The sequence below is a fragment of the Penicillium atrosanguineum genome (assembly GCF_028827265.1).
Source record: "Penicillium atrosanguineum strain IBT 20685 chromosome Unknown utg000001l_segment0_segment0, whole genome shotgun sequence".
NCBI classification, from domain to species: domain Eukaryota; kingdom Fungi; phylum Ascomycota; class Eurotiomycetes; order Eurotiales; family Aspergillaceae; genus Penicillium; species Penicillium atrosanguineum.
Genome location: NW_026623133.1, coordinates 1,470,536 through 1,497,756, shown reverse-complemented (window position 1 = coordinate 1,497,756; position 27,221 = coordinate 1,470,536). Strand labels below are relative to the sequence as shown.

At 51.1% G+C, this 27,221-nt stretch overlaps 10 protein-coding genes across 10 annotated transcripts; 4 read left to right on the top strand and 6 right to left on the bottom strand.

Moving 5' to 3' along the window:
• Window positions 1-1,444: 1,444 nt before the first annotated feature.
• On the top strand, window positions 1,445-6,185 carry atrF (ABC drug exporter AtrF; the record flags this gene model as incomplete). The annotated part of the gene is made up of 2 exons (XM_056880625.1): window positions 1,445-4,882; window positions 4,914-6,185. The coding sequence occupies 2 exons, from the start codon at window positions 1,445-1,447 to the stop codon at window positions 6,183-6,185; spliced, it is 4,710 nt and encodes a 1,569-aa protein (XP_056745863.1).
• Window positions 6,186-6,650: 465 nt separating this feature from the next.
• On the bottom strand, window positions 6,651-9,339 carry N7443_000568 (uncharacterized protein; the record flags this gene model as incomplete). The annotated part of the gene is made up of 8 exons (XM_056880624.1): window positions 6,651-7,023; window positions 7,074-7,171; window positions 7,236-7,531; window positions 7,582-7,642; window positions 7,693-7,807; window positions 7,858-8,042; window positions 8,129-8,317; window positions 8,389-9,339. The coding sequence occupies 8 exons, from the start codon at window positions 9,337-9,339 to the stop codon at window positions 6,651-6,653; spliced, it is 2,268 nt and encodes a 755-aa protein (XP_056745862.1).
• A 1,697-nt stretch (window positions 9,340-11,036) lies between these two features.
• N7443_000567 (uncharacterized protein) lies at window positions 11,037-11,228 on the bottom strand (the record flags this gene model as incomplete). Its single annotated transcript, XM_056880623.1, has 1 exon — window positions 11,037-11,228. One exon carries the CDS (start codon window positions 11,226-11,228, stop codon window positions 11,037-11,039), a length of 192 nt encoding a protein of 63 aa, XP_056745861.1.
• A 474-nt stretch (window positions 11,229-11,702) lies between these two features.
• On the bottom strand, window positions 11,703-12,737 carry N7443_000566 (aldo/keto reductase; the record flags this gene model as incomplete). The annotated part of the gene is made up of 1 exon (XM_056880622.1): window positions 11,703-12,737. The coding sequence occupies one exon, from the start codon at window positions 12,735-12,737 to the stop codon at window positions 11,703-11,705; it is 1,035 nt and encodes a 344-aa protein (XP_056745860.1).
• A 1,199-nt stretch (window positions 12,738-13,936) lies between these two features.
• On the top strand, window positions 13,937-15,178 carry N7443_000565 (putative GPI anchored protein; the record flags this gene model as incomplete). The annotated part of the gene is made up of 2 exons (XM_056880621.1): window positions 13,937-14,820; window positions 14,875-15,178. The coding sequence occupies 2 exons, from the start codon at window positions 13,937-13,939 to the stop codon at window positions 15,176-15,178; spliced, it is 1,188 nt and encodes a 395-aa protein (XP_056745859.1).
• Window positions 15,179-15,670: 492 nt separating this feature from the next.
• N7443_000564 (uncharacterized protein) lies at window positions 15,671-16,588 on the top strand (the record flags this gene model as incomplete). The annotated part of the gene is made up of 1 exon (XM_056880620.1): window positions 15,671-16,588. One exon carries the CDS (start codon window positions 15,671-15,673, stop codon window positions 16,586-16,588), a length of 918 nt encoding a protein of 305 aa, XP_056745858.1.
• A 529-nt stretch (window positions 16,589-17,117) lies between these two features.
• On the bottom strand, window positions 17,118-17,632 carry N7443_000563 (uncharacterized protein; the record flags this gene model as incomplete). Its single annotated transcript, XM_056880619.1, has 2 exons — window positions 17,118-17,414; window positions 17,465-17,632. 2 exons carry the CDS (start codon window positions 17,630-17,632, stop codon window positions 17,118-17,120), a joined length of 465 nt encoding a protein of 154 aa, XP_056745857.1.
• Window positions 17,633-17,841: 209 nt separating this feature from the next.
• N7443_000562 (ATP-dependent RNA helicase ECM16) lies at window positions 17,842-21,497 on the top strand (the record flags this gene model as incomplete). Its single annotated transcript, XM_056880618.1, has 2 exons — window positions 17,842-18,042; window positions 18,096-21,497. The coding sequence occupies 2 exons, from the start codon at window positions 17,842-17,844 to the stop codon at window positions 21,495-21,497; spliced, it is 3,603 nt and encodes a 1,200-aa protein (XP_056745856.1).
• A 298-nt stretch (window positions 21,498-21,795) lies between these two features.
• cwc21 (U2-type spliceosomal complex subunit CWC21) lies at window positions 21,796-22,347 on the bottom strand (the record flags this gene model as incomplete). The annotated part of the gene is made up of 1 exon (XM_056880617.1): window positions 21,796-22,347. The coding sequence occupies one exon, from the start codon at window positions 22,345-22,347 to the stop codon at window positions 21,796-21,798; it is 552 nt and encodes a 183-aa protein (XP_056745855.1).
• Window positions 22,348-23,393: 1,046 nt separating this feature from the next.
• Window positions 23,394-26,243, bottom strand: N7443_000560 (mRNA-binding protein PUF3; the record flags this gene model as incomplete). The annotated part of the gene is made up of 6 exons (XM_056880616.1): window positions 23,394-23,585; window positions 23,630-23,793; window positions 23,845-25,188; window positions 25,238-25,954; window positions 26,003-26,150; window positions 26,202-26,243. 6 exons carry the CDS (start codon window positions 26,241-26,243, stop codon window positions 23,394-23,396), a joined length of 2,607 nt encoding a protein of 868 aa, XP_056745854.1.
• Window positions 26,244-27,221: the final 978 nt, after the last annotated feature.

Genomic DNA, 27,221 nt, shown 5'->3' with positions numbered 1-27,221 from the left:
ATTCTTTGTACCATTTGACTTTGGTATATACGTATTTATTCCGCGGCGACTGACTCACGTAAATACCTCATGCAGAGAGCATACACGTCTAGCCCGACCGGAGCAACGTCTCAAAGTCGCAGTGAAGACCCACTCCAGATTAGATTTGCAGAAGCGGATCGTAGACGGCAGCGAAGCGAAGCCCTAGAACAGCGCTCGGACTGCAATCTGGGGCCTTTGGGTATCGAGTTCTCTGTATAGCATATTAACCTCGTTGCACCTTGGGCGATATTGCCTGCTTGTGCAAGTACATACGTAGGCAATTCAGAGCTGCTTCGGCTAGATGTCCGCTGCAACCTGCAACCTGCAAGGGAGCCATGTGATACGGAAGATTGATAAAAGGCCCAAAGACGTGCGCTTCGAGACCCGATCGACCGGGGTCATCCCGGACTGCGAGGGTGGATGGGACCCATCGGGTTCGAAGCGTCACGAACGGTTCGGCATTTTGCACGGAGCGGGCCTGTACTTTCGTTTGTTTTCTAGATTTGGGCTAACTTAAATGGATAAGGGCGGTGGGTGGCTCCCCGAGCCTAATAGAGATCTTACGTTCTATGATAGACTTATCGCCTAGCCTATACTACTGTAAAAGTCAATAGTAGTTAAAATGAGCTAATTTGGTCCGGTTGTCTCAGGGTGACTTGGGATCATATTTCTAAGCAAGCACGAATCATTTCCAAGCATAATACCGAGGTTGAGCTCATGGAAATAGAACATGCTAGGACGGTGGGTCACCATGAGCAATAATTAGCAATCGGATGTGTTTCAAGTGCCGAGAGGGATTAGGCACAGGCTGCTGACGGGGACAACAGTACGGGAAACTCGCCGAGGGCGCTGGGAACATGAATCAGGCAGGCCCTGGGTGGGGCCCGGACATAGATGGAGTCTAATTCAAGGACCTCGTTTCTGCATGCGGAATATAGATTCCTTGCCCATTTTTGGGTTCCACATCCATCGCCAATGTCCAATCAGAGCGCATTCGGTCGAATTATGAATAAGCATGGCGCTTTCGGGGAGGGCCAAGATTGCTGACGGTCGATAGGAATCCAATATTCCGCTGACTGTGGATCGGCTAAACCCCGGTGGATATCTCCGTGCACGAAATCTCTGAAGCGGTATGACCCGCAATGAATCAACCTGACTCATGGGACCCACCAAAGCTGTCCTTCTTTTGACGAATACGCTCCCCGATAATTGGAACATGACAAGCCTTACAAATCCAGCTATGGGTCTCGGACTTAAGCGTTTGCATGGACCTGGACATGGCTAATGGTTTAAATGGTTAAACACCGCCCCTCTTTATCGGAGAATCGTTGAACGCTCTTTTTTTTTCCTTTTGTCCTCCTGTACTTACCCTCCTAATACATTAACTTCTCTGCATTTTGCTGAGTAGACCTTCCTGTCCGAGATGGACGCCGACCATCGCGCATTGGAAGCGCAGGCCGAGAACATGACTTCCCGTCCAGAATTCTCGACCTATACCACAACTACTAGTCACAACGAATCCCGCACCGAGAACTCCAATATTCAGTCAAACGGTTCTGGCCAAGAAGCCAACGGAATCACACATACCGAAGGGTCTGCCGATAATCATAATGACGTCGCGACGGAAGAGATCAATGGCCAGACCGAGGCCCTAGACCCGACCTTCACCGGCTCCTCTAACGATAGCTCTCATGATAGCGTTGAGGGCCGCTGGGGCGAGAAGGAGGCGGGTGAGCCCGTCTCCCGCCACCGTGCTATGGACGATTTGGAGGAGATGCGCCGGGAATTGACCCGTCTGAGCTTGCACCGCACCCGATCGACCACCGCTAAGCGTTTGAAGTCCCGCGCCAGTCGCAAGGATGAAGAGAAGGCCCTGGATGAAGAGTCAACTGATACCGAGGACACTGGCTTCGACCTAGGCGAGTTCCTTGTCGGCGGCCACCTTGAGCGCCGTACGACCGCTGGCGAGCCCGCAAAGAAGGTTGGTGTCGTCTTCAAGAATCTCACTGTTCAGGGTATTGAGACTGGCGCTTCGTTTGTGCGTACTTTGCCGCATGCTGTGGTTGGCACTTTCGGCCCAGATCTATATAACATCATTTGTCGATTCGTGCCCCAGGCGCGGGTGGGCAAGAAGCCTCCGATTCGCAATCTCATCAACGATTTCAGCGGTGCTGTCCGTGAGGGTGAGATGATGCTGGTGCTCGGTCGTCCCGGTGCCGGATGTACTACTTTCCTCAAGGCAATCGCCAATGACCGTGGTGCTTTTGCGGCTGTCCATGGCGATATTAGCTATGGTGGTCTCTCTGCGAAGGATCAGAACAAGCACTTCCGTGGCGAAGTCAACTACAACCCTGAGGATGACCAACATTTCCCGACGCTCACGGTCTGGCAGACGCTCAAGTTCTCGCTGATCAACAAAACTCGCAAGCACGACCGCGACAGCATCCCTATCATTATTGATGCGCTGCTGAAGATGTTCGGTATCAGCCACACCAAGAACACTATGGTGGGTAACGAGTACGTTCGTGGTGTTTCTGGTGGTGAGCGGAAGCGTGTCAGTATCGCCGAGACTCTGGCCACCAAGTCTTCCGTTGTCTGCTGGGACAACTCTACTCGTGGTCTAGATGCAAGCACTGCTCTCGACTACGCCAAGTCGCTGCGTATTATGACTGATGTCAGCAAGCGCACCACTCTGGTCACCCTATACCAGGCTGGTGAGAGTATCTACGAACTCATGGATAAGGTTATGGTCATCGACGAAGGCCGTATGCTTTACCAGGGCCCCGCCAATAAAGCTCGCCAGTACTTCATCAATCTCGGATTCCACTGCTCCGAGCAGTCGACCACCGCCGATTTCCTGACTTCGCTCTGTGACCCCAATGCTCGTGAATTCCAGTCCGGTCGCGAGGCTTCGACCCCCAAGACCGCCGAGGAGCTTGAGCGCGTCTTCAGAGAAAGCGAGACCTACAAGTATATCTCCAATGATGTCAGCAGCTACGAGAATCGTCTCCAGGAAACTGAGTTGGAGGATACCCGCCGTTTCCAAAAGACCGTCGCGGACTCTAAGAGTAAGAATGTCTCCAAGAAGTCTCCTTACACCGTTTCCCTGGCGCGCCAGGTTTTGGCTTGCGTTCAGCGCGAGTTCTGGCTGCTGTGGGGTGACAAGACCTCTCTCTACACTAAGTACTTCATTATCATCTCCAACGGTCTCATTGTCGCTTCTCTGTTCTACGGAGAGGCTCTGGATACCAGCGGTGCATTCTCGCGTGGTGGTGCTCTGTTCTTCTCTATTCTGTTCCTTGGCTGGTTGCAATTGACCGAGCTGATGCCCGCTGTCTCCGGCAGAGGCATCGTTGCCCGTCACAAGGATTATGCTTTCTATCGTCCCTCCGCTGTTTCGATCGCTCGTGTGGTCGTTGATTTCCCGGCTATCTTCTGCATGGTTGTTCCCTTTACGATTATCGTCTACTTCATGACTGGGTTGGATGTGACTGCTTCTAAGTTCTTCATCTACTTCCTGTTCGTGTATACGACGACGTTCTGTATCACCTCGATGTACCGCATGTTTGCCGCTTTGTCGCCGACTATCGATGACGCGGTGCGATTTGCTGGTATCGCTCTGAACCTGCTGATTCTCTTCGTCGGCTATGTTATCCCTAAGCAGACTTTGATCGGCGACTCTATCTGGTTTGGATGGTTGTTCTATGTCAACCCGCTCTCATACAGTTATGAGGCTGTCTTGACTAATGAATTCGCCGGCCGTGTTATGCAGTGTGCTCCCTCGCAGCTTGTTCCCCAGGGCCCCGGGGTTGATCCTAACTACCAGGGCTGTGCCTTGACTGGTTCCTCTGTGGGCGCGACTGAAGTCACTGGCGTTCAGTATCTGTCGACAAACTTCCAGTTCACTCGTCACCACCTCTGGCGCAACTTTGGTGTCGTCATTGCTTTCACTGTCTTGTACATTCTGGTCACTGTGTGGGCTGCCGAGTTCCTCTCATTTGTTGGCGGCGGCGGCGGCGCCTTGGTCTTCAAGAAGTCCAAGCGTGCCAAGAAGATTGCTGCTCAGACTGGCAAGGAGAATGATGAGGAGAAGGTTGCCGACCTGAACGCTGATGCTGCTAACGCTCGCGGCCAATCTCCTTCTTCTGGGGAGGATGCTGCTTTCAACCGACTGTCTTCGAGCGAGCGCTGTTTCACCTGGTCTGACGTCGAGTACACTGTCCCCTATGGCAATGGAACTCGCAAGCTGCTCAACAGTGTCAATGGCTACGCTAAGCCCGGTGTTATGATTGCTCTTATGGGTGCCTCTGGTGCTGGTAAGACTACTCTGCTCAACACTCTGGCTCAGCGCCAGAAGATGGGTGTCGTTAAGGGTGACATGCTTGTTGACGGTCACCCTCTTGGAGCTGACTTCCAACGCGGTACTGGTTTCTGTGAGCAAATGGATCTGCACGATAACACCTCTACCATTCGCGAGGCTTTGGAATTCTCGGCTATCCTTCGTCAAGACCGCCATGTTCCCCGCCAGGAGAAGATCGACTACGTCAACCGAATTATCGACCTTTTGGAACTCGAAGAGATTCAGGACGCCATCGTCGGCTCTCTCAATGTCGAGCAGAAGAAGCGCGTCACTATTGGTGTCGAATTGGCCGCCAAGCCTTCCCTTCTTCTCTTCCTTGACGAGCCCACCAGTGGTCTCGACAGTCAAGCCGCTTTCTCCATTGTTCGATTCCTGAAGAAGCTGTCCCAGGCCGGGCAGGCTATCGTCTGCACCATCCACCAGCCGTCATCCATGCTGATTCAGCAGTTCGACATGATCCTGGCCCTCAACCCCGGCGGTAACACCTTTTATTTCGGCCCCGTCGGCAAAGGGGGGTGCTTCCGTGGTCAAGTACTTCGCCGACCGCGGCTTCGCTTGTCCCCCTAACAAGAACGTCGCCGAGTTCATCCTAGAAACTGCCGCCAAGTCCACTGAGCGCGACGGCAAGAAGGTCGACTGGAACGAGGAATGGCGTTCTTCTGAACAGAATCGCGAAATGCTCGAAGAGATCGAACGCATCAGGACGGAGCGTAGCAAGCTTCCCATCGAGGACAGCGGCAGCACGACATACGAGTTCGCCGCGCCCACAGGTGTCCAAATTGAGCTTCTCACCAAGCGTCTGTTCACCCAGTACTGGCGTGATTCCTCTTACTACTACGGCAAGCTCTTCGTCAGTGTGATCATCGGTATCTTCAACGGTTTCACCTTCTGGATGCTTCCGAACACAGTCGCCAGCATGCAAGACCGCATGTTCTCATGCTTCGTGATCATCCTGATTCCCCCGATCGTCCTTAACTCCGTCGTGCCCAAGTTCTACATCAACCGCGCCCTCTGGGAAGCCCGCGAATATCCATCCCGCATCTACGGCTGGGTCGCCTTCTGCACAGCAAATGTCGTCTGCGAAATTCCCGCCGCTATCATCACCGGTCTCGTCTACTGGCTTTTCTGGTACTACCCCGTTGGCCTGCCCACCGACTCCTCATCAGCAGGCTACGTCTTCCTGATGTCGATACTTTTCTTCCTCTTCCAAGCCTCTTGGGGTCAATGGATCTGCGCCTTCGCTCCTTCTTTCACCGTCATCTCGAACGTCCTCCCCTTCTTCTTCGTCATGGTCAACCTGTTCAACGGTATCGTCCGCCCTTACGCCGATTACCCCGTCTTCTGGAAATACTGGATGTACTACGTCAACCCTGTGACCTGGTGGCTGCGCGGTGTTCTCTCCTCCATTCTTCCGGCAGTGCAGATTGAGTGTGCTTCTGAGGAATTCACACGCTTCAACCCGCCTCCTGGTCAGACTTGTGAGCAGTACGCTGGGAACTACGTGAAGAACCTCGCCGGTGTCGGATACTTGAATGATCCCAACGCGACGAAAAACTGCGAGTACTGTCCCTATTCCACTGGCTCGGAGTACATGGCCAACCTCAATGTGCACGCCGGTGATAAGTGGCGCTGCTTCGGTATTTTCTTGGCTTTCGTCATTATCAACTGGGCTCTTGTCTACTTCTTCATTTACACTGTTCGTGTCCGTGGCTGGAGCTTCGGTCTTGGATATGTGTTTGGTCTTGGTGGTCTTCTCATTGAAGCTATCAAGAAGCCGTTCCAGAAGAAGGAGGCGTCTGAGTGATTTGTCTCATTCTTACCCTCTTTCCTTTCTCTCTCTCTTTCTCTTTCCTATTTCTTTTCCACTTCTTCTGTCTGGCCATCTTTCCGGTCATCTCGGTGACATGGTCTATTTAATGTGCATTTACATGGAGCATTTGTGTGGCGCGCAATGCGCTTGGTCTTTGATTTCCTCATTAGAAGGCGCCCAGAACATTGAAATAGATACTCTAGATCTGCGGATCAGAGCACCTCTAAAAGTTTATAGCGAAACATTACCTAGATCTCAAAATATTCATGATCGTACACGTGTTTTCTATTTTTCGTTATTCTTAGTTACTATGAGTTGAGAATCAAGTATCGTCCATTCCATGGTGATATGCAAAGCGTAGAAAACATAGAAAACCCACGTATCTAGCACCTAGACCACGCTGCAAAACTCATTGGAGAGATCATCAAGCCTGCAATGTTGTATCTGTTTCATGTGCTACTAACCCATGAAGAACCACGGCTCAAGCGGTTTGTTGTTTGTGGGTTTGCTACTGGGGCCAGCAACGGATGTGTTAGATGAACCCATGAGCCTGCCGAAGGGATTGTCAACTGTCACCGACTTCTCCTTGTAAGCCTTGGCAGGAACCTTCATAGGAACAGGGACAAAGGCGTTGATTTCGGAAATGGGAAACTTCTTCTCCTGCCCGTCCTGGTCGATTGCGGCGAACTGTTCCTGGACGGACAGTTCGGATGAAATTTTGGGCTGGGGAATGCCTTCATAGGGGTTAGTGATGGGCACGATGACGCCGCATTCCCAGTTGCGGCAATTCAGGCGGGCTTCTTTGGTAGTTCGGTCCTTGACGAGACGTCCCCTTTCATGGGTTAGTTACGCTTGGAAGGTTATGAGTAGGTGCTGGCTTACCATGCACTCTCGGAGAAATTGGCACTCCCGACGTAGACCCAGGCGGTGCACTTGGTGTTATCTCGGATAATGTCTTTTTGAGGCCAAACGAAGATGAGCTTTAGGGGGTTAGTAATACGTCAAAAGAGCTTGAATAAAAATTCTCAAGATACTTGAACATACTTTATTATGCATCAATATTCTCTTATCCCTGGCGCCCTCGCAGTCCCGGAGGATACCCCGAGGGAAAGAGGAGCCGAACCACCACTTCCTTTGGAAGCAGATTGTCCCTGCGGTATTCTGGGGATGAGCATGAGCATTTCGCACCGTCAAGTCGGACGGGAAGTAGACGCGAACATGCTCCTTCCACTCGTCACGAGCGTGGGCCTCAAGCATGGGTCGTCGGGTGTCGTCATCCGTCTGGGCCATGAAGGGGTTCTTCTGGGTCCGAAGTATGTACTCGCTGAGACCGTCGTCGCCTATCAATTGAGTTAGGTTTGGTGTGCGAGGTTCAAAAGTAAAAACTTACCCTTGCAGGCATAGTGCATGGCACGTACAAAGTTGTCGTTCAATGAGCCGATAGAGGATGTCTGTCTATATTAGAAGGGCCAGTTACATGTTCCTTGATATATGTACGTACCACATAATCCATATCCACAGGCTCAGTAGTCTGGAGACCGAGGTCTGTCACAGCACGACCAAGGCCAGGGTAGCCAGTGCGTCGCCATGCCTGCTCACTGCTGTGGGTTCCGCCACTGTGGATTGTGAGACCAGTGAGTATGTCTTGAGACTAAGGGACACTTACATGGTGTGAACGAATGCATAGCGAGCAGTCTTGCTGAAGTCGAAGTTTTCCAGCTTTTTGATAATGTTATCATGCAGTGTGCTTGCCTTCAAAAAATAAACTAGTTCCTTGTAGAATGGGGGTTTCATGTCTTCGTCGGAGCCGGATTCGGTGCCTTTCTTCGGTAGATCAATCGCGAAAACGGTCTATTATCATGTCAACAAGTGAAACATTACAACAGAATACGTTCGAGTGTCCGGGGTACGTTCAAGCGCCCACACTCTTTACTCACGTTCTCCATCAGGTTGTTCTCACCCCAATCAGTTGACGTTAGGTTGGCAGTCGGGATCGCGATTCGCATGTAAGTGGGGTGGAAAAGCAACATGAGCTTCGAGTGCATGCAGTTAATTTGACCATCCATGGGAGGGAAGCACAGGCGCAGGTTCGACATTGAGGCAGTCTCTTCCTGATACTGAATTCTCTGATATTCCATAGGTTGTCAGAATCCTCAGGCTAATACACATTCCCATAGAGGGTTCTCATGGTTCTTACTGTGCTTTCTTCTTTCGCATGCATCATGAGGATAAATCGCGTATTGAAAGTATCCATCTTCGTGAAGAGCCATTCCATATCCCACAGGAACGAGCTGAGGACCGCTAGCTCAAGGTCCCCGCGCTGTAGCACCTCTTCAATGGTGAATTCGTCACCGGAACGAGCTTTGTGACCAATCGAAGTTCTCTTTATAGCCCCGAGGGGGAACTGCGGGATGGATCGCGCGAGTGGCTTGACTTTGCAGTCAGGGTGGTTGGAATCTGGTCGATCGCAGATATCAGGCGTTGGAAGAGCCGACGAAGCGGAGTCCGCGAAGGGCGACGAGTCACCACTCTCAGGTCCAGCAACCGAGTTGATCTTACGCGCCTTTGTCGGAAATCCACGACTTTCATAATCAGATGCAGGGACGGAGTCTTCAGCCTTGCGTTTAAGTTGACGGGCGAGACGCTCTTCCTCCATATGTTTCCGGTCCATGCCGAGAATGCCAAAAGACTGCTTTGGGGTTTCACCTGGCTTTTCGATGGACTTCTGAGAATCGGTAGGAACCGGAGTATCAGTCGCGCGTCCAGGGTCGGCTGCTCCCAGGGATAAGGCGATTGCAAGTTTGAGCTCTTCATCTGAGGAATCCTCGTCCTCGGCGTCGACATTAATGGCACGACTGGGGATGGACTCTCTGGCAGCCTCGTAAGGGACCTTGGTTTGAGCCGCATCAGCCTCGTCATCGGTATCAGAACCTACGACAGACTTTGATTTGGGAAAGACTTCCTGAAGGTCGGGTTCCTCGTCAGAATCCTGTGTCAGGTCAACAAGCTGGGTCTCTGCAGCATGAGACGCTGCGTCTGTATTTCGATCCTGTTGGCCGCGATCTCGGTTCGCGTTGGCTTGGGCGTCACGCAGTGATGCTGCGATACCCGCCCTCAGCATGGCGTCGTCGTCGTCGGGCAAATCCATAGTGAGGGGTCCGATTGGAAATAGAATTTGAGCAGTTACGAAAGGTTTGGGGACGAGTTGGGGTGATCGTTACGATGAGGAGGTCAGAAATGATCATGGGAAAGTGCACCCTCATCTCACGTTGCGCGACGCGACTTAATCGGGAAAGCGGGGCGCATAACCAGCTGACCTGTGGATTGGACACAGTTTAACAGATCGGAATGATTCTCCGGATTGATATTTACGCTGTTGTCGATAAATATACGATGTGAAGTTGATGATCCACCCCTATCAAGTTGACATCAGTTCACGTGACTTCGAACTATACGTGCCTAATCTAGCAAATGCGTCGGAAATTTCCTCACATGAAATGAAACTTAGGGCGCAGAGGGTTGGGGGATTGAGTTTTGATCCCTCTTCGCAGAGGTGTCTTTTCTATGAAGCGGGTAGAGGTTGCGCAGTGATAGTGGCAGAAAATGCTTCATTGTTATGCGTGATCTATTGATCCAATGCAATCGCAAATCTAATAATCAAAGCCCACTATAAGAAAACCATAAAATATTTGAATCAGAACAAATATATGAGCGTTTTGCTTTAGTTTCAAAGCTTTGATTCTCTTGTTCGATCTGCTGATCGGTTTGAGAAGTCCCAGCGTCAGTTTGGTCGTTACTGTGCTTTCGCTCACGCGATAGGATGTTTGATGATATCTTGGCCCCAGCGGCGGACAGAAAACGTTCCTTCGGAATGGTATTGGTCTTAAAACCAGGGTAAAAATCGCTGGGTGCAAGATACTGCATCATGGTGCCAACACTTCAGCGGTGGTCTGCCTCTAAATCTTGCACGCCGCAAGTATTCATCCTTGAACACGATGACGCCTACTTAGTACTCTCCCATTCGGAAGTTCTATACCAATCAACTTAGACCTCAACTCATTCGAAACAGCGGTTTTTCATTCCGCTTTGCCCGCCACCGATTCGTAGAATGGGCCAAATCATAACAATTCATGAGGACCCAGCCCCAAGAACGAGCGAAAGCCTCCGTGACCTCCCACCCCGCCGGATCCCAAGGATCGCTCCAAACAATAATACCTCCTCTCCCCGATCGCATGCTCCCACTACCCTTCATATCCAGACAGAGCTGTGTCTCTTCCTCGATTTCTCCAGCAAGGATCAAATTGTCCCTCATTTGGGGAACAGGTAGCAAGTCCAACCACGGGTGATGCGGGATAGAGCGCTGGATCACAGTAGGCTGGAGACTTATTGGAAGGTTATAAAGAGTGACATCTTGCCATGGGCCAGCGGTGTTGAATTGTGAGATTGCATCGTCGTGAAGCTGATCGGATTTGAGGCCCAAAATTCTTATATTTTCGATCAGGGCTCTAGTGAAATTGAGTTGGACTAGGTTGAGTAATAGATCGTTTCGCGGGGAACCCGTAGTGTAGTATTGAAGGGCCATTCTTTCTAATCGGGCCATACGTGCTTTTGTCGCTGGGGAATTGGATTCCAGTATGTGCACGTCCTCGATCTCCGAGAGAGAGGTGACGTCAATGGTAGCAGGCGTTGCCAGTGTTAGATCATTATTTTGAGGAGCAATAACAAGTGCGGCCGGGTCATGTTGTGCATTAAAAGGAGAACCATGGCACTCTTTTGTGTTTCTTTCTCCAGAATGGGTTAGCTGGTTTTTATTATGTAGACCTATTTGTATAAACGGTTAAAATGTTACTCGCTAGTTGGTAGCTGGCGAACAGCGGACTTACGTCGAGCCCGTTGATTCAGGCGATTTTGTAGCCGCCGGCGTGTTTTCTGATCGGTAATACCCGACCAATCCTCGTCTGGCCATGCACTGCGCTGCTGCGAGGACAATCTCAAAGCGATTCGCCTTTCAGATAGGCCCTCTGCTGATGGATCCATGTTTGTGGTCAGCTGAGGTACCAAATTCGCTTCCAGGCTGTATGCAATTTGATGACAGGAAGGGGTAGGTGCCTAGTGGATCGTGGGTTTGGCTGGCACACACTGGGGATAAAAAAGGTGAGAGGAAAGGCAGGCTCACGTCGTGGTGCCAGTCCTGAGTATTAAGTTCGGGTCTAACCTTGGGAACCAAGCTTGCGTCATTTCCAAGTGTTCCAATGGTTAATTTGACCCACTATGTCATCCGCTTGCATGACGCTAATCTATTGTGGTAGATTTTCTAGATAGTGGGTCTTGGTTCTATAGATTCAATTCTTGCAATATTGACTTGGTACATAGTTTTCTATGACAAGAATTTTCATCATACTACTGCGCTCGACATGGTATTCATTGGATGTTGAGATCACTGAAATAGTCTGCATCTTAAGTTGCCGTTGGAAAATTTGTATTGAGGTCTTAAAGCGATGTACGAAAGCTTTATTGATGGCTAAGCACCTTCTTGGGCTCATATAGGTCATCAATGCTCTTCAACTCAGTGGGACTGAGCTCGAAGGAGATAGCCTCAACTGCCTCATCAACTCTCTCCTTCTTGCTCATTCCTAGAATCGGCGCCGTAATAAATGGCTTGGAAAGAGACCAAGCAATTGCCACAATTGCCATTGACACACCACGCTGCTCCGCAATCTTCTGGATTTGCTCGTTGATTTTTCTATCCGTCTCTGTAGTTGGCCATCCATGGAAACCAGGACCCTGGACCTCTCCACGTGTAGTTTTCGAAAAGTCACGCCAGGGTCGAGCCAAGAAGCCCATTGCAACGGGGCTCCAAGGAATCCCACCAGTTCCAAATTTGACACATGCAGGGTACATCTCCCTCTCTTCCTCACGGTAGATAGCGTTATGAAGATTCTGCATCGAGATAAACTCCGTCCAGCCGTGGATGCGAGCCGTGTATTGGTACTCAAGGAACTGATGAGCCCACATGGATGAAGCACCGATGTAGCGCACTTTGCCGGACTTGACAATATCATGAAGCGCCTCCATTGTTTCCTTCACGGGGGTTCGGGGGTCGAAACGATGGATCTGCAGCAAATCGACGTAGGGTAGGTCGAGTCTTTGTAGGCTGGCCTCGACACTCTCGAAGATATGCTTCCGGCTCAGCCCGTATTGGTTCACATAGCCGGCATTGTCTTTTTCATGGTCTGTCATAGCCATTGGCTGTTCGGAACCGCGGCCAACAGGTGCCCATAGTTTGGTTGCGATGACAATGTTTCCCCGGCGCCATCCGTATTTCTTGATTGCTTTGCCAATAATCTCTTCAGACAGGCCACTGGAATAGGCGTTTGCGGTGTCGAAGAAGTTGAGGCCGGATTCGTAGCAATGATTCAGTACCGGCAGTGCTTCGTCTGCCGGGATTGACCACTTGTAACGGCCCTCGGGGCTTCCAAAACTCATGCACCCTACACCAATTGGGGCGATGCGTAGACCGCTACTTCCGAGTTGCACATATCTCATTTTGCTCGAAGTGTTGAGTAGAGAGATAGGCAAAGGCAAAAGTTTTTGAGTTTTAGAATCTGGAATTTAGAAAATTCAAGTGACGAGTAGACCTCTTCTTATACCCTTCAATGTTTCCATATCCCCGACAGCTTCGAATATTGAAGAAGCCGGCGTTCCAAGCGTTCCAATACTCTCATGCGAGATGATGACAAAATACATACGATTGGTTGATCCAATACTTTGGTATCCACCACAATCCCAGATAGGCTTAGTCATGTTCTGGGAAATAAGATGCTCCTGGCGAAAGATTTTGCAAACTATAGGATAAACGGGTAAATGAGAGTTGGCGCATGTTTCTGGCAGGAAACCCGGGCGCTCTAGAACTTATTTAACAGCAGCTTGACCGTTTTACTGGGGCATTGCCAGTTTGATGCCGCACAGGCCATGATATTAAAGACAGCGCTTTCGAAGCCACTGTTTGCTGAGCTGAGCCCATTCAATATATTTGAGTACAACTGTTGATTCAGCCTAGAGGTTGTGAAGCCAGCGGTATTTACGTTCAAATGAAATGCAATTTCTGATGTCATCATACGGACCAACAATACAGGTTACATCCAGTAGAGTGACGGTCTTTTTTTCATGTTTCATCTTGGACCCTCTCTCAAAGTACAGTTTAAGCATATATCAACCCACCTGTCATTCGTTCATTCAGGGTCTTTTGTCATCGGAACATTGAGGTAACGTGCGTAGGTGATTCCCGCGCCCCAACGCTAACCCCGACGAGGCAATATCCCGACCGGACAGCAGCCGGGATATGGTGTCGATATTAGTTCAAGGGAGTTCTTCAAACGACAATCGGCAATACAAGATGCGAAAAAGAATCTACTGAACTTCTATTTTTCCAAGAATGACCTAGGTACCTAGTATGTTAACTCGACAACTTAATCTTCGAATACTTGCTTTTTGGAGGCCACAGCCCGGCAATCGTGAACTCCCCTTCCTTCCCCCATCAACGTGAAACAATACTATCCCCACTCACTGATGGGTGCTGATCATTTGTGCATTTTGGCAGTTACCTCGCTGCTCCTAGCTCACCGTCGAAGTGAAGTACGGTTTTTAACTCTCGTGTGGGGTCCCGTCCAAGCTATAAAGCTCTATAGGATGCCCCTTTAAGTGCTCACAACTATACTTCAAGTCACTCCTTTTGTATGCAAGCCATGCCTACGCTCGCTTATTTCCTCGCCTTCTTCCTCACCTTCTCAGTCTCTACCGCTGCCTTTGTTCACCCCGGAGCACTTCATACCATTCAAGATTTCGAGCGCATCAATACCCATGTCACCAATGGCGACGAGCCATGGAATATTGTTTGGACCTTGCTGACTGAAAGCCCTTACGCGCAGTCTTCTTACCTACCAACTCCTCGGCAGACCGTGTACCGAGGCTATAACGGGGTCAACAGCGAGAATTACCCAGATCTCTACAGAGATACTGCAGCTGCATACCAACTCGCCATTCGCTGGAGAATTTCCAATGACACGACCTACGCCGAGGCCGCGGTCAACATCCTCAATTCCTGGGCCGTGACCTTGACGACCATCGACGGCACCAGCGACAAGTTCCTCGCTTCTGGACTCTATGGGTACCAGATGGCCAATGCCGCCGAGCTCATGACCGACTATGCTGGCTGGGACAGCACTAATAAGACGGCTACTGGAACCATGTTGACCAATGTGTTCGCCTACATGAACAACTTCTTTTTGGAGGACCACAATGGACAGGATTTTTACCACTATTGGGCTAACTGGGATCAGTGTAATCTCGCCTCGCTCATTGCTATTGGTATCTTCACCGACAATCAGACTATGAATGACAATGCTGTCAACTACTTCCGCACTGGGCCTTCAAATCGCGCTCTGCCGGTTTTTGCTGTTGCCAACTACACCGAGCCTGAAAGTGGAAAGGCCCTCACACAAAGCCAAGAATCTGGCCGGGATCAGGGCCACTCCACGCTTGATATGATGCTTGTGGGTGTTATCGCACAACAAGTTTATAACCAAGGCGATGACATGTTTACCGCTTACAGCAATGAAATCCTGAATGCGTAAGTGCCGGACTCTCACACACCGTCCAAAAATATACTACTTCAAGTCGTCAGTACGGGGTATACTTCAAAGTACAACGTCGGCTATCACGTTCCCTATATTGCTTACGACAGTTACATGGGCACCCAGACAGTCATCTCCAACAGCTCGCGCGGTGATGTCCGCCCTGGCGCCGAGTTGCTGTCGGCTCACTATGGTCAACTGAGGGGTCTCAACTCGTCGTGGACCGATGCCTACCGTGACTGGGTAAATGGTAACTCGACCGACGGCGTCGAGGGAGGTGGTAGCAACTATGGTTTTACTTCAGGCGGATTTGATGGCCTTGGCTTTGGCACATTGTTGTATCGCCTCATTTGAAGACTCAGGTACACTTTAAAGGGAAAAAATGGACTTCACGATATGTGGTGGATACCGTTCCACCGTGGCATCAAAGATAAACAGAAAGAGATTAGAAAGTGAAACTCTAATCTCCTTAACACATCATCATGTCAAGATAGTCAGAGGCGATTTTGTATATATCACTGAATAGAAATGTGTCAAACCTTCTGCTTCTTGAGGATCCAGGCAATGCGATCCTACGTGCCTATTTAATGAATCGGCTAATTCCTCTTATTACGTATGATGTAAGGGCTAGCGGCTGCCTCGGGCCTTAGAAGATACTTAACTCCCCCGTTTCTAGCGGAGGTATGGGGACTGCGTTTTGGGTCGGGCACGGAGTTAGCTAAAGCCCGAGGCGGGACGTACAAGATATTACTTCTTCACCCACTTATAAAAGCAACCCCTCATTCAAGAAACTTTCATCTTTTTTTACGATCAGAGGCTTTACGAATCAATTCCACATTTAACATCATGTCGACCGTTATTGTATTTGGGCCGACCGGCAACATCGGTTCCGTCGCAGCCCGTACTGCCCAAGAGCATGGAGCTAAGGTTGTCCTAGCCATGCGCGACCCGAAGAAGGCCATCCCGGGTCTGAGTGTGCAGCAAGAGCAAGACGGTGGTTTCACAAAAGTCCAAGCCGACATGACGGACGCCGATTCCGTCGCTGCAGCCGTCAAGAAATCCGGAGCCAAGCGCGCCTTCATCTACGCCGCCTTTGGCTCTCCAGATCACATGAAGTCCACTCTTGAAGCTCTGAAATCCGCTGGCATCGAGTTTGTCGTCTTTCTGAGCAGTTACACCATCTCGGGTGAGCCCAAGGACGTCGACTCCGGTGATCTCATCCCTTACATCCACGCGCAGGTGGAACTCAACCTCGATGACGTCTTCGGTCCGGAGAACTACGTCGCCGTGCGCCCTGGAGGTTTCGCCACAAATATGTTGCGTAACAAGAGCGATATCGCGGCTGGAGAGGTGAAGCTTTACACACCGAACTTTGAGCTTGATTGTGTCACGCCTATTGATATGGGTCGGGTCAGTGGAACTATTCTTGCACAGGGACCGAAGAATGGACAGCGAAAGGTCTATGTCTATGGCCCTCAGGTCATCTCGATGTCAGAAGCCATTCACACTATTGCTAAGGTTTTGGGCAAGACTGTTAAGATCACTACTATCAATGCGGAAGAGGCCATGGAGCAACACCTCAGCCATGGTCTACCTAAGCCGCTGGCGGAGTATATGATTCGGAGATTCGGAACTGATGAGGATGCCAATGTTCCGCGTGCTCATTATGAGGAGGGGGTTCAAAATGTGCAGCTTTACACCGGAGCACCTTCTACCGGGTTCCAGGAATGGGTGACTGCGAACAAGGATCTGTTCAGTGCGTGATATGATTAAAGTCGAGGTGTGACTCGAGGGTTTGAGGCCTTTACTATCTTGAAAATAAAACCACCGGCATTGAGGATATACATAATCATAAGTCATCAAAGGCATTGATTCGTTTGAAATAAAAAGGTATCACTAGACATAAGCAGATTTCTTCAGCACAATCCGCCTGTTCAATGCCATACAAGATCCAATAGTGTTCGATCCGGTTATTGGCTTGACATGGCAGGTCTCAGTTCCCTGCGGGAAATAGCACGTAGTTGGTCTACTCTGTGCACGTTCCGACTTCAAAGCCATGGGTACAGTAGTGTCTCTGTATTGGAAAGAGCCATTTGAATCATGACAATACTGTCGACTGCCTCGCTATTATGCTGATAAATCGGCACGATTTCGAGGTCGCGCCCTTGCGCTTGCAGTGAAAAGCTGGCGTCTCTTCATAATTCATCATTGGCCGTCTCGTACAACCCCGACGAACGGAGCGTGAAGTGTCTGATCAAGTATCTCGGTCAAGACACACTTTCTGATGTCCAAATCATATGCATTGCAAGGCAAGATCATTGATAGCAAAGAAAGTATCTCGGTCAGCACCAATGGGTCGAAGTCCCAGACCAACAACAAGCAGCCTTTTCTCATTCGGCGATTTGATAGCAATGGAGTTGGCAATTTGTCTAGCAAGTAGCTGACCAACTGTATCTTGGCCAGAAGCGTAACCACCCAAAAGAGAGGTCGCTGTCAGGCCGCTGAGGGGTAGAAGACTGTCTTCTCCGCCTTCGGAGAAAGTGTGCGTGCCCTCGGTGCCTGGATTCTGGTTCACCATTGGTACATGCAACTATCACACCGTTAGTGGTTGTACAAATGAAGCCAACAGTCTTGACAAACCCAGTGAGCAAGTCGTCCTTCTTGCGAGATGGTCACCATGATCTTGTCGGAGAATTTCATGACCATGACGTCCGTTTTGACTCCATTGACTATTCCAGCCACCTGTTTTGTAGCATTTGGGTACGGAAGGTCCAGCGTGCCATTCAGAATAGTATCGAGAGTGTCCATGATGTCTGATGGTGTTTGGAGTTCGGTTTGACGCGGGCGGTTGTTGATGCCTCCCCAAAAGGCGGTCGGCTGTTCCCCACTGCTGATGCGGGCAGTATCTCACCGCCCTTGTAGTTTCCTCGATTTTTTTTCCCGCGTGAACGAACTGCGACAGCACAAGTACAGTTTACTTGATTTGTGTATCTTGTCCTGAGCTGGGATCGGTCGAGATGAAGAAGTTTGTCCCCCGTCAGCGAAAGCAAAAGCACCGGCAGCAAGAGAATGCTGCTTCCGTTGACACCAATGTCGCGGAGCTAGCGCCCGTCTCCAAAGATGAGAAAGAAGCCAAGAGACAGAAGCTGCGTGCGGAGCTTCGAGATCAGCATTCCAATGTATCCGGAAAGAAGCAGAAGCGTCTCGATAAATACATTGTGCGTGAGAAATTTCGCTTTGGCCCAAGACCGGTATCTAACAGACTTTGCAGGAGAACAAATTGCGGAAAGAAGAAAATGTCGAGCTGCTGAAGAAGCTCGCCGAAGCCAAAGTCGACACCTCGTATTTACACAGTTCAAGAGATTTGGGTAAACGCAGGAGGGAGAACGAAGGCATTCCTGTCCCGATCGTCGACCGAACACAGGCGAAGACAACCTCAAAAAGGGACCTCGAAGACGACAGTGACGATTCTGATGCCGACCTCAAGGCCTCCGATCCTGCTACAGACCCTATCCCTGAACCGAAGCCCCAGGCTGCTGTTGGAAGTGGTCTGAAGCGCCCGCTCGAACTCGGTCCGGACGGATTCCCCATAATCAAAAAGCGGAAGCGTGGTAATAAGCCGGCTCCGGCGCCGGCGCCAGTGAAGGAGGTTGCTTGGGAAGGCTTTGACTCCGGCGAAGAGGAATCGAGAGATAAAGACGAGGAAATGGATTCGGATAGGTCAGAGGACGAGGCCAAGGACGGTTCTGAAGATGAAGAAGATGATGATGATGATTCCGAAGGCACTTCCTCTGATGGTTCTTCCGATGAGGACGATGAAGACGACGAAGAAGAATCCGACGAGGAAGAAGGTCCCACTAAGATCAAGCCCAGAGAGTCTGCATTCAAGTCCTGGGCTAGACAGCAGATTAATGAAGCTGTGGACTTCAATTCGACAAATGGGCCGATGTCCATGGAACATCAGCCAGATGCCTTTGCGCCTCCCCGCAAAGAACCCAAGAATGAAGTCTATGAAGAGGAACCTCTCCCTCGCGAGCTCGAAGTCACTACAGGAAACCCCTTCCGCAAGGCTTTCAGCGTGAATGTCGACCGTTCAGAAGATATTCAAACTGCCCGAATGGGTCTCCCTGTCGTCGGCGAGGAGCAGAAGATTATGGAAGCAATCTACAACAACGATACTGTCGTCATCTGGGGTGCAACTGGTAGCGGAAAGACAACCCAGCTCCCACAGTTCTTGTTCGAAGCTGGGTTTGGTAACCCGGACAGCCCGAACCCTGGTCTGATCGGTGTCACTCAGCCTCGCCGAGTCGCAGCGGTCAGTATGGCCAACCGTGTCTCTCAGGAACTGGGTCAGTTCTCGGATAAGGTGTCGTACCAAATTCGGTTCGAATCGACCGCGTCCAAGAAGACTGCCATCAAGTTCATGACAGATGGTATTCTTCTACGTGAGATTGCGGACGACTTTTCTCTCCTGAAGTACTCGATCATCATTATCGATGAAGCCCACGAACGCAGTGTGAACACCGACATCCTCATTGGAATGGTCAGCCGTATTGTGGGCTTGCGCAAGTCGATGAGCAAAGAAGACCCTACTGTCCAACCCTTGAAGGTTGTCATCATGTCAGCTACTCTCCGTATCTCAGACTTTACTGAGAATGCAAGCTTGTTCCGCCAGGGACCGCCACCGCTGGTGCAAGCAGAGGGTCGTCAGTATCCTGTCACAGTCCACTTCGCCCGCAAGACACAGCGCGATTACGTTGAAGAGGCTTTCCGCAAAGTTTCTCGTGGCCACCGCAAGCTGCCTCCCGGTGGAATGCTTGTGTTCTTGACTGGACAGAACGAGATCCGTCAACTTGCTAAGAAATTGAAGGGGGCTTTCAAGCCCACTGAACGGGGAGACACTGCCAGCGCAAAGGTGGAAATTTCCGCCAACGATGCGCCCCTGGAAGTGGAGGATATGGAGCTCGGAGGTACGGAGGTGAACGATAATGCCGACGACTATGACGACGACTTTGAGATTACTGGCTTGGACGAACAAGATGATGAAGATGATGGTTTCGACCTCGGCGAAGATGCCGTGGATGCCTCCACTCGTGTCCATGTCTTGCCTTTATACTCGCAACTGCCCACAAAAGAGCAGATGAAGGTCTTCGAGCCGCCGCCTGAAAACTCACGGTTGATCATTTTGGCTACCAACGTTGCCGAAACCTCGCTCACCATTCCCGGTATCAAGTACGTCTTTGACTGCGGACGAGCGAAAGAGAAGCAATTCGATCTGTTCACAGGTGTGCAAAGCTTCCAGATTGGCTGGATCAGCAAGGCCAGTGCGAGCCAGCGAGCTGGTCGTGCCGGTCGTACGGGCCCTGGTCACTGCTATCGTCTATACTCTTCTGCGGTCTACGAAGGTGATTTCGCCGAGTACACCGATCCAGAGATTCTGCGCACTCCCATTGAGGGAGTCGTCCTCCAGATGAAGAGCATGGGCCTGCACAATGTCATCAACTTCCCCTTCCCAACACCTCCCAGTCGTCACGGTCTTGCCAAAGCTGAGAAGCTCCTGAAGAACCTGGGTGCCCTCTCCGGCGAAGGCCAAGTCACCCAGATCGGTCGCCGTCTTTCCACATACCCTCTCTCGCCCCGTTTCGGCAAGATGCTCTACATTGGCCACCAGCACGGCTGCATGCCCTACGTCATTGCCCTTGTCGCAGCCCTAGCCGTGGGTGATCTCTTCGTCAACCAGCTCGAATTCAACCCGCCACGTCCCAAGGCTTCGGAAAAGAAGAACGACGACTCAGACTCCAGCGACGACGAACGACCAGTCTACACCAACGCAGACAGACTAGAGGACACAGAGCGCGAGCAACGCGCCAAAGACTACGCTCGCGTGCACCGCCTTTTAAGCAAGCACGATGACAATTCCGACGCCCTCAAATACCTCTCCGCAATCTGCGCCTACGCCTACGCTCCAGACGGCGATGCCTTCAGCGAGCAAATGTTCCTGCGCGCCAAGGCCTTCAAAGAAGCATCCCAGCTCCGCCGCCAACTCACCGACATCGTCCGCTCCAACAACCCAGGTCTCCTAGCTCCCTACGAAGCCAAACTGCCTGAACCAACTCCCAAACAAGTCAAAGCTCTCAAGCAAATCGTCACAGCAGGCTTCATCGACCACGTCGCTATCCGTGCGGACCTGGCCCCTATTCCACCGGAACAAGAACGGGCTCCCCGTCGCGCAATCGACGTCCCCTACTTGACGCTCTTCCGCTCGCGCGAGGGTAACAACCAAGAACTCTCAGAGCGCGCAGTCTACGTGCACCCGACCTCCATTCTCTCCAAGCTCTCGCCGAAGGAGATGCCGCAGTATATCATCTATTCGCACCTCCAACAATCTGCAACTGTAGTCGAGGGCCAGACGCCCAAGATCAGAATGTTCCCGCTTGTCACACCTAGCGGATTGCAACTTGCTGCTATTGCGCATGACACACCGCTTATCGAGTATGGAAAGCCGATTGGCAAGACGGAGGTGCTGGAAGGGATTCCGCAGCGGAGGTCTTGTTGGGTTATTCCTAGTCTTGTGGGAGATGCTGGTGGAACTGGGTGGCCTTTGCCTGCGAAGAAGGTTGTGCAGACGAAGGATCCTAGAGAAGGGTGGCTTATTGAGAAGTTCGTTGCATGAGTTGTTTAAGTATAGATCAGATTATGATATCCTCCATTTCAAGTTCGAATTCAGTCCTTTTTTTTTTGGCATGGAATAGTCATAGACCAAGAAAAGAGAACATACATTACCATTGTTCTATGGTTTAATGAATCTCTCTTTATTCCTTTTCGAATGTAGAAATTAGAACTCCAAAGCCAAAGGATAATCCCATCCGAAAACGCCATCCAACACCCTATCCGCCTTTGTGAAGAAACCCAACTCAGCTCAAGAGCATAGAACCAAGAGTTAAAAAGGAAAAACAGAAAGAAAAAAACACTCAATCCCGTCTCCTCTCCCACTTCTTACTACTGATCTCCCCCGTATCCTTATCTTCCTTGATACCCAAAGCCTTCCTCAACCTCTCACTCTCCTCAATCTTGGCCTCCGCAAGCTCATGGACCTGATACCTCTTCAACGCCTTCCCCTTAACCTGCCCATTCCCACCCCTACTCTCCCCCTCCTTCAACAACCTCTGCCGTAAAAGCTCACACCGCTCATCAATCTCCTCCTCCGTCAAAACCCTCTCCTCATCCTCCTCCCCCTCCTCCTTATCATTCTTCTTCTTTTTCTTCGACACCTCCTCTTCGATACGCTCGTTCTCTTCTTCCAGTCGCTCCCGCTCTTCCATTACTTGGACTTCGATCGCGCGCAGACGGTCGTGTTCGAGAATTTGTTTGTCCGGGAGGCGCTGTTTAAAGCCGCCGGAGGACGGTGGTGGGTAGGGCGCGCCGTAGCCTGCGGCTCGGGGTTTTATGAATGCGCTGTTTCGTTGAACGTAGCCTGATGTGCCGCTGCCGCGCGGAGTGGTGAGGCCTACGTTTGAAGACATGATGTGGCTGTGAGGGGATCGAGGTTTCGTGTTCTTTCTCTGTCTGGGAAATGGAGAGCTTGGTAGGTAGAGTCGGTGCTAGAGTGTGTGAGCTTTGGAAGCTCGAGTCCCTTTGCAGTGCTGGGAGTGGCTAGCAGGTGTTCTTGGAGGTTGGAGTGAAGAAGTCGGGTTCGCCTTTCATCAGTCTTATCAGTCACGTGATATTATTGTGAAAGAGCATAGCTCCAGTGAGCTACCTAGTCAAGTGCTAGCCTACGCCACGGTCAGGGTTGATAATAGGAGTATCGATTATTGGCTGTCATAGTATGGAGTCGGGAATACAGCCATAGACAAGGCATCAACACAATTTAGACCAGACACAAGCAACACGTTGCATTGCAAATTGAATAGCTCTGAGCAAGATAAGAAAATCACAGCATCGATCGATATGCGCATCTTTTCTTTTAAAAATGGACATAAAAAAGGAACAAAATAAGAAAAACAACCAACAGGCCGTGCGATGCAAGATAAAATATTCTCTCCCGTATTTCCATATCCGAATCTCCCATGTCGTATGCCTCAGATCGTGAGCGAGTATCCCGATATCGATAACCCTCCCTAGCAGCTCCAGCACCAGCACCAGTAAAATAAGGACAAAAAATAGAAGAAAAAAAAAAGCACACAAGACGCCGAATCCACAAGTTGATAATATTCCTCGGACCGGTAGCAACAGGATTGACAATGGTGAGGGGTGTAGGGGGGTGACATAGATAGGAACACACCATCGTAAGAATAAAATGAACAATCAGAAAAGAAAAAGAACAGGTCCGAGATCAAACACATGAGCAGGAAAAGTAAAGAAAAATTTCAAGTTCACCCCCTTATTTCTTGCGCCGAGCCATGGATGAAAAAATGGGAGAGAGACGACGTGATAAGTTCATATATCCCACCGGAGCCCCCGTGGTCCCCTGTATGTATACGCCCGTATTAGATAAAGCGGAATTGTCCGGTGGAAATCAGCATTAGAACAGATTATGTGGGCAAACAAGTAAGTAGTGTGCATCGAATTAGTGAGCACTGGTGACGTCGACCGGGACGGTGTTGGCGGTCTCGGGACTGGAAACCGAGGTCACAGTGCTCTTGGCAAGATCCTTGGACTCCAGGGATCCGTCGACAGTGCCCTGGTTGTCTGTCGGGGGAGGAGTAGGCGGTGCCGCGCCGACAAAGGCCCGAGGTGGCTCCATGGTGCGCTTCGAGGGCTGAGGAGAAGACTTGTGGGAGTTCGGGGGGTGGTGGAGGTTACGTGCTGCAGAGGACCAGTGGCGGGAGAGTTGGGATCGAAGATAAGCTTCTCGATTGCCACAATCTGCTTCCCATAGCTGAACTTCTTCAACTGGCTCAAGAGAGGCTTGATCTGCTCGATGAGGGCCTCACGCTCGGCGCCCTTCAGTTGACCAAGGACCTTCTCTGCACAGGTATTAGTATGATTTGACACCGGAAGGCTGAGAAGACACTTACGGATGACATAGTTTCCATACTGGTCACGCATGAGGCCGAGCAGAGGGCTCTCGCCTCGATCGTTGGAGGAAGTGAGAGTAGAAATGATGTGATTGCGCTGGCCCTCATCGCCAAACTCAATGCTCTTCTCAACAACGTTGCTGGCAAATTTGTGCTTCGAGTAAGCAAGGAGCTGCGAGTTGACGATCACGATCATGCGGTCACGGTCCTTCTCATCACCATTCTCAATGACGTGTTGAATCACGTAATTGCCGAACTGATCGGGGATGAGATTGGCGGTGCAAGCATGGAGTTCGCCCAGGATGGATTCGCGGTCAACTTCCTCGCAGTGCTCTAGCATGCGTTGAATGACACGGCAGCCATAGGGGTGAGCAGCGAGACGGTTGACTTGGCCTCGGAAAGCGTTGATGATGAATTGGACATATTCTGAGGGCACACGCTCGATGGCCTTCTGGATGACGTGATTTCCATTCTGGTCACGAACACACTTGAGAACATGATTCTCCAATTCCTTGACCATGACGGCCTGCTGATCCGTGAGGATGTGCTCGAGGGCTTTTTGAACCACACGACATCCATACATCTGAGTAGAAAGAGCGAGAACGTGTCCGCGCATCTGGTTTGCAAGGATCTTCTTCTGAGTCTGGTTGCCGTGCTCAAAGAGCTTTTGGACGACGTAGTTTCCGAAGACGTCCGTCATAAGCTGCAAGCAGTTGGGCTGGATCTCTCGGAAGACCTGCTCCTTCTCATCGCTGTTGGCAGTCTCCAGCTTTTGCTGAATAAAGCGCGATCCATGCTGATCGCCAGAGAACTCTACGACATGGTTGTAGATGTCCTTGAGCTCGTAGCGCTTGTTGCCCTTGCTGTTGGCTCGGAATTCTTCCAGGAGAGGGCTGCGGACAACCTGCGTGGGGTCATGCTCGCGGTGAGGTCGACTGACGAGAGCAGCTGCGCCTAGTCCGCCCGAAAGTGCCATAGGGTAGAAGCCTTGGAGCGCGCTCATACGGGCTTGCTGGTAGCCCTGGTAGTCGTAGGATTGGGGCATCTGCATGCGCTGGGGCTGGACAAATTCTTGTTCTTGGAAGTTTCGCAGCCTGCGCTCGAAAGCCGCAGCCTGGTTGTCAGACATGCGACCAGTAGAGTTGCGGTACTGGGCATCAACTCCGGCATAGAGCGGGCTTTCCATGCGAGCGTACTCAGACGGAGAGATAGAACCAGTATCACCGCCACGCGAACGAGGCTGGTATGCCAGCTGCATATCTTGCGCACTTTCAGCTCCATAGCCAGAAAGGGCCTGGTAGCTGGCGTCGTCGTTGTTCTGGAACTTGCCGCGCGGGGAGAGAGCTATCGAACGATGTATGAGGAACATAAGGCGGGCGCTGAGCAGCCTGACCAGAGAATCCGTTGTCTAGTTGCATCTTGTTGAGGCCCGCGCTGAGATCCATCGAATTGTTGCCATAACGGCTGTCGATGCTGTGGTTGTCAGAGTAGTAGGAGGGGTGGGCGGAGTGAACGGGTCGTTGAGAATAGGAAGCCGAGTTGTGGGACATGTGAGAGAGGGTGTTGCGAGTCTGGGGAGGGGACATGCCCTCAGGAATGCCAGACGCCAGGGATGAGATGCCCATCGCAGCCATGTCTTCCGGTCGCGAACCATCGAGAGATCCGTTGAACCCAGACTTGACGGGGAAGTTCTTTCCCACAGGGCTAGTGCCCAGACCGGTGGAGCTCACCTGTCGTCGACCATCACCGTTGCGGAGGGCAGGGAAACCACCGAAGGACATGCCATCTCCGGACGGAGAAACCCCCTCAGATCCATTGAAGTAAGGACGGTGACTGGCTGTGCCAGCGGAGGTACCGATTCCAGTAGTGCGAGGCAAAGCGAAGTAGGAGGAGTCAGCCGCATCGTTCAATGCCGGAGCGCTCCGATCATTGGCACGGGTCTGAATTGGAGAGGCTGTCATGTTGCGGTTCTGGCCCATGGGCAGGGCGGATGTGTTGACAGTACTCCAGGGAAGGTTGGGACGTCCAGCCCAGCCATCGGATTCCGAGGAGGAAAGCAGCGACCCCGAACCCGACTTTCCTTCAAATGCAGTTTCACTAATGTGTTGTTCTGGACCTTGTAAGTTCGAATCCACCATCAACCCTTGCAAGCACGTACCATCGAAACCACCTCCCAGGTTGGAGTCACCCCAGATGTTACTGTTCCAGCTCGATTTTCCGAATCCCTTCCCAACACCGTTGTTCGAACCGCGAGAGCGATCACCGTTCATGCCAGATGAACCCATATTGGCTCGGTTGGATCGTACCTGGGATTGTGTTAATACCGGACCTGCGAGCAGATCATCACGCCCACTCACGTTGTGTACGTTGTTTGCATTGGCGGCCATGGTGGAAGCCATTCCAGGACAGCGATCGGGGGCGAGGATATTCAGATTATGTACTCGAACGGCGGGCGATTATTTGCAGGAAGGTCGAGAATTGTCGACACTTTAACCACACAAGACCGAGCGTGTTTGCGGCCAGTATTTGCAGCGGGCACCAGGCACCAGGAACGGCGTACACGAAGGAATATAAGACTGGTCGAATAGGCCCTTGTTAGCGGTCTGATCAGAGTCGTGTGCCCAAGGTAGTACCACCCCCCAGCGAAGGTATACAGGGCCGGGAGGAGAGAAGAGCGAACTCACCAAAGGAGGGGACAAGGGATCACAGAGCCCACAGAAGTTGAATGATTCCTTTTCTCTTCAGAAGCCACGAACCCAGGACATGTACAGAATATGAGGGAGAACGAAGGGGGAGGAGGGATGGAGGAGGGGGAGGTTCAAGACTGAGAAATGCGGAATAAAAGTCCAGGAAGGCGATGCAAGGCGACAAAGAATTGAAAGGCCTGAAAATCTCCCTTCGTTTGTCGATGCAGTTGCAGTGTGTAGCCGGGAGCGCAGTAAAAGGTCGACGTTACTGTGCTCCGTGCATGCTCCAGGAATCTCCCAGCTTGCCGATCGTCCTCATGTGCGTGGAGAGGCGATCCCCGAGAATGGAAGAGCGTTTGGGACCCTGGGATTGCGCGCAAGGGGGGGGAGGTGGTTGAAGGACGGAGGGGATAATATCGCGGGAAAAATAGTTGGAATGCGGATTTGTTGCGCAGTTTCAGTGGGTCGTAGGGGAATGTGGAAGAGAGACAAAGCACGGCATTAATGTAGTCCAGCTGTCACACAGGCGCCAGCATGACAACCAAGTCCTGGAATAATTTTTTTTCTTGGGTGGCGTAGGGTTGAAGAGTGGAGGTGAAGAAGGAAAAAGAAGGATTAGAAGGAGGGGGAGGATTGTCACACGAAACGGAGAAAATAAAAAGGTAATAAGAAAAAACAAATGGCGAAAAA